This window comes from Oreochromis niloticus, linkage group LG3, assembly GCF_001858045.2.
Source record: "Oreochromis niloticus isolate F11D_XX linkage group LG3, O_niloticus_UMD_NMBU, whole genome shotgun sequence".
NCBI classification, from domain to species: Eukaryota; Metazoa; Chordata; class Actinopteri; order Cichliformes; family Cichlidae; genus Oreochromis; species Oreochromis niloticus.
In genome coordinates this window covers 46,203,630-46,209,418 of record NC_031967.2, presented here as the reverse complement: position 1 = coordinate 46,209,418, position 5,789 = coordinate 46,203,630, and the positions used below count along the sequence as shown (strand labels likewise).

At 37.6% G+C, this 5,789-nt stretch overlaps 1 protein-coding gene across 2 annotated transcripts; it reads left to right on the top strand.

Annotated features, from left to right (window-relative positions):
- The first annotated feature begins 517 nt into the window (after window positions 1–517).
- LOC102078732 (ladderlectin-like) lies at window positions 518–3,946 on the top strand. Of its 2 annotated transcripts, none has more exons than XM_005460618.2 (6): window positions 518–612; window positions 694–761; window positions 2,215–2,309; window positions 2,440–2,568; window positions 3,350–3,461; window positions 3,603–3,946. In XM_005460618.2, exons 2-6 carry the CDS (start codon window positions 701–703, stop codon window positions 3,683–3,685), a joined length of 480 nt encoding a protein of 159 aa, XP_005460675.1. In that variant the 5' UTR covers window positions 518–612; window positions 694–700; the 3' UTR covers window positions 3,686–3,946. The 2 variants fall into 2 exon arrangements, with proteins under 2 accessions (XP_005460675.1, XP_025756679.1); XM_025900894.1 differs by having other exon boundaries at window positions 541–612; window positions 697–761.
- Window positions 3,947–5,789: the final 1,843 nt, after the last annotated feature.

Genomic DNA, 5,789 nt, shown 5'->3' with positions numbered 1-5,789 from the left:
TGACAAAAAAGCACACCTTCCTATAACACTGCTAAGCCTTTCTCTCTCTCTCTCTCTCTCTCTCTCTATATATATATATATATAGAGAGAGAGAGAGAGAAATAGATATTCTTTTCAGAAGAATATCTGAATGAAAATGCTCCTATTCTATTAAATAGCGACTTTATTTCTTTTGTGGCAAACAACAGTCCAAAGTACTCATGATGATATTATCAAAGGCTGACAACCCACTCTTGACTTTTAAACAGGAGGGAGAACACATTATGTTTTGAATTTTCAGAAATACTGAAAATACTAATTACAAGAGTTTATTTTTAAACAGTAACTTTTCCTGTAAGTTACAGTAAAGCTTTAGCCATTGTTCCATGTTTGTACTCTGTGGAACGTCTCTGCTGACCATCAGTGTACGTCAAATTAGTTAGCATTGACTTGAATTAGCGATGAAGCAATTATTTTTGTGTTGGTTGAGAAAAGTTTTATTTCCTGGTTTTGCAACTATGTAAATGAATAATCGTCCTGTATATAAACACTGGTGTAGCTGTTTAGCATCTGCACTCTGGAAGGCTGAAGCTACTGGCTGTTACAGAAAAGAGTGAAGATCTTCTACAAGAGGTCTGCTGCAAACACTCAAATTATCATCTATCCTTTATTTAATGAACTGTCAGTCATTTTAGGTCTTCTGTTTTTCCACAGCAGTACCATGAAGCTACTGACTGTGTCTGCACTTCTTTGTGCGATGATGGCTATGCACACTGTTGCTGGTGAGTATTGCAGCGTAATATGCATTATGTATATAAATAATTGCATTATGAAGAGAAAACACAAAAAATATTAAATCAATTTTAAAATATTGTTAAATCTAAAATAAAACTGTGTATAATAGAGAAAGAGAGGAACGGGACGAGGGTTTAAAAAACTTCACTTGGATGTAGAAACATCTATTTCAATATTTTAATTTTTTAACAGTTTAACACAAGCCACTGAATACAAATCACATAGCAGACCAACCTCATATGAGCCAGTTTTCAGTCTTTGCCATCGCAGTCCTTGAACTTTGGAATGACCGGAGTCTTTGTTATTGAGCATATTATTATTATTATTATTATTATTGCTCTTTTATTCATATTTATCTCTACACTGACAGTCTGTGTTTTGCAATTTAACCTCCCATCTGCTTCCTACTTACTTTGGTTTAACCTGACTGTTCAGATTCCCGTTTTAATTTACTTTCTTTCCTGATTTTAACTTCTTTATAGATTCTATATAGATAAGTTATTTATGTAATAACTATAATCACATGTTTAATCATTACTAAAAGGCTTTTATTTGCATATATAAAATCATGTACTATAACTGTGAAGGAGTCAAAATTGCACTGCCAATCACTTAACTCAGTGGTTCCCAAACTTTTTTTGCCAGGCCCCCCTTTTTTTTTACAAGAAAAATGTTCGCGCCCCCCCCCGCACAAACACATCCTCCAAACACACACACACCCATATTTTGTTTACAAACTCCATTGCGGTTTATTTCACACCTCAAACATTTAGTAAACAATTAAGCAAATACAAGTAAACTGCAATAAATTACAGGTAGTAATAAACCTAACTCTTTTACGCTGCGTCCACACCTACACGGGTATTTTTGAAAACTCAGCTGTTTCTATGCGTTTGGGCTTTTCGTCAACACGTAAACGGCGTTGCGATTCACCGAAAACGGAGATTATTTAAAACTCCTTTTATGCGTTTAGGTGTGGACGAGGATTACAGAGTTCGTCACACAACGTCAAAGGTATGTGCCTCTTTTCACGTCACGCACCACGTTATTGTTTACATGAGATGAATTGCAGAATGGCAGATAGAGACAAAATACTGTTAATCTGACTATCTTCAGGTTTTACACGCTTACATATACACACGCAGTTACTGTCCCTGCATTTAGAAAGGCAGAGGCCTCATGGTGTAATTATTTTACGTGTAGTTGTTTTTTTTTTCCTGTGTAATAATATTCAACATTTTTTTTTCTTTTCATACCGCGCCCCCCCTGCAATGGCTCTGCGCCCCCCCTAGGGGGCGGGCCCCACACTTTGGGAACCTCTGACTTAACTGTTGTTTAATTGCCAAGACGTTGCTATTGTTTTTTTCCCCAGTTGTTGTATATGTCATGATTTAAAAACAATACCGATAAAAAAAACCCCTAAAATCTATTTTTCCCCAGCATGTAGTCCCAGGGGTTGTCCTTATGGTTGGACTTGGTTCCGTAATCGCTGCTTTCGATATGTTCCAAGACGCATGAATTGGGTGGCAGCAGAGGTAAATTTCTCTTACCTGTTTTGTTTTCAACACTTGATTAAATTAAATTAATTTAAATTAAAAATAAAATATGTGTTAGTCCAGTTGTGACTTTGAAAAACTCTGCTCTGTCTGTCATTCTTCACCAAAGAGAAACTGCCTGTCGATGGGAGCAAACCTTGCATCTGTGCACAGCAGAAAAGAGTACCATCTGATTCAGAGGCTGACTGCCCGTTATGGCAAAGGAATGACTTGGATTGGAGGACATGATGCACCCGGGGTACTTTATTTATTATTACAGTATTTGTCTTTTCTTCTGTCTTCCTCCCCTCGTCCCTAACTGCTCACAGCAGGTCGCCTCCCTGAGCCTGTTTCTGACAAAGGTTTCGTTGTGTTAAAAGGGAGTTTTTGCTCCACAATGTCACCAAGTGCTTGGTCATGGGGGGATTTTTGAGGTTTTCTCTTTATTTGTTTACGTTCTTTATCTAACAATATAAAGCACCTTGAGATAACTGTTGTTGTGATTTGATGCTATATAAATCAAACTGAATAGAAATTACTTCTTTAATAGTCTCTCATATGTCACATATGAGAGGCATAGTACCTATTGGCTTCACTTTTGTAAACTCAGCTTTTAGGGTTTTCAGGTTGGAGTACCTGTTCAGCCAAGGTTTCCAGCAAGTTGAGTGGATCTGAAAATATCATGCCTACAGACTGCATGCAACTAACTGGCCAGTCAATGGCACCATTTGATGAATCATGAGAGTGACTCAAAACAGTCATTTATGAAACCAGGTAAAGAGGAAAATAGCTGTACAAAAACCAACACTGTGGTTCCTGAGTCTGACAAAAAGCTGAGCAGCAGGTACGCCATCACCTCGACATCCTCCATTGTTGTGTTGTATTTGTGTTGCATACAAATGACATCACAGGACTTTTGGCTACATTGCTATAATGACCCCACGCCCCATGAAAATACATCAAAAATATGTGAATGGAGGATCTGACATGGAGATTTTGCCCTTCATGAACAAATGCTATGTTCAATGTCTGTCTTGTAGGAGGGTATTTGGTTGTGGAGTGATGGGAGCCGTTTCAACTATAGATACTGGTGCAGAGGAGAGCCTAATAATGGCAGGCGCAGTCAGCACTGTCTGCAGATAAATTATACCGGTAATTCAGAATACAATAATTAATATGTATGCTCAATATAAATGAATAATTTACGTGATTGGAAAAATCAAGTTTGGTTAATTATTGTTTAACTTTTTATTTGTGCAGTATTTTACTGATTTTTGATTTTGAACCTTGCAGGTTACAAGTGTTGGGACGATCAGCACTGTCACGTTCGTCTGCCATCGATCTGTGCCAGGAAAACATATAGATGCCGGGGCTGACACTCAAGCATGAAATTCCTATTACAACACAAACACCCTGATATATGACAGTGTTTGTATTCTGCTTGCTTTATTTCACTTTCCATCATTACATTTTTCCTCTCCCTGTAGCACCGAACCTGAAGAACTAAGTAACAAGTCAACTGTGTTTTAGGCCTCATGTCTTTAACAAGAGCAGACTGATTGTGTTAGCACTCTTTCTTCTGCAAAGTAAACTTTTTTTTGTCTTTTATGCACCATTAAAGCCTTCAGTCAAGCATATTTTCTGTGTTACATGTCTTGTGTTTAGCCATATATAAGTGTAGTTTAATATTTATCTCGTTTAATATTTACCTGCACCCACTGGTTCTATGCCCTTCTTGTTCAACACTTCATGGTACAGACTTTGCAACCTCTAAAAACAAGACAAAAAAAACAAACAAACAAATAAAAAAAACGAAGAGTGGACAGAGAAAAAAACATGTAAGCCTAGTATCCTTCAGGTTGTAGCCAAACACCAGTTATACACAATAACTCTTATACCTTTTATATAGAATGCATATAGAGTGTAAAGCAGTGAGGGTCATTCACGTCTTTGCAGTATTTCCAGAAAATAAAAAAACCCACACTATTTACCAGCTACTACAGAAATAACAGTGCAGATGTTATGTGATGAACTGTTGCTATTAATTAAATCAATTGCAGGAAGTTTGAGTGCTGTAAAGAAACAAACCATCTGTCTGTATTGACTTTTCTTGATCTAGACATGGAGCACAGTTCAAGTTCATATAAACATACAGTAAGTAGAGTTAATGATCTCATTGTTATCTGTTTGTGTGTAGTTTGTGTGTAGTGTGTCCTCCTTTTCCCCAGAGAACGTTTGGGATGTCTTAGAGTCAGAAAACTGTGTGAGCTCTTAATAAATCCAGATGTAATTTCCTACAAATTGTACATGTTTGAAAATTAATTCAATTCAGTTTTATTTATAAAGTGTTAATTCAGAGCATCACTTGCCAGGTGGAACCTAAATTGTGGACACAACTATTACCACTTTATTACTAAGCTGTATGTCCAAATTGTTACTCCCCGTTTGGGGGCTCTTATTATTCTATTCCATAAATTTCAGGGTAATATTATTCAACTGTAACAACTGTTACTATCATGATATTACATGGTTATTACTTTGGTAATTGCATACTTACAACTTAGAAATTACCACATTAATATCCTGTTGTTTCCCCCTTGTTACCCTACTATTACCTCTTTATTACCAAGCTGTAATAGAAAGTGCTACCAATTGATTTACTGTGAGCAACACAAATGTTAAAGGGGTGGGGGGGAAGTTGCTGAAGCAGCTTTCTGTCTCTAACAGTCTTCTTGGGCAGGGATTCCTGCAAAATTTGTGTTGATCACAATTGTTGATAGTTTGGTATAATGAGTAGTTTTGTTTGGTATTGCGCAGGGCTTGTCTGTGTCAATGTTTCAAACAACAGCATTATCAAAATGTGGCAATAACAAAACAATAAAATCAGGGTCATACTGTGTCATATGCCAAGGAGTAAAAATGGGTTTTAAGACGTGTTTTAAAAGTGGACAGTGAAGGGGCCTCTCTAATGTGCTGGGGCAGATTGTTCCACAGATTAGGAGCAGCAATAGAGAAGGCCCTGTCCCCTCTGAGCTTCCTCTTGGACCTGGGTACCTCCAGGAGCAGCTTGTCAGCTGACCTGAGAGACCTGGGGGGTGAGTAAGGATGCAGAAGCTCAGAGAGGTAAGTTGGGGCAAGACCGTTTAAACATTTAAAAACAAACATGAGGATTTTAAAATGAACTCTAAGATATACAGGCAGCCAATGGAGTGAAGCCAGGATGGGAGTTATGTGCTCTCTTTTACGAGTTTTGGTTAAAAGTCGTGCAGCAGAATTCTGGACCAGCTGCAGACGAGAGAGAAGATGCTGACTAACTCCACAATACAGAGCATTACAGTAATCTAGATGACATGAAATAAAAGCATGGATTACCGTTTCAAGATGCGGCCTGGATAAAATAGGTCTTATCTTTGCCAAGCGCCTTAAGTGGTAAAAACTGGACTTGACAGTAGCCCTAATTTGACTGTCTAATTTAAAATC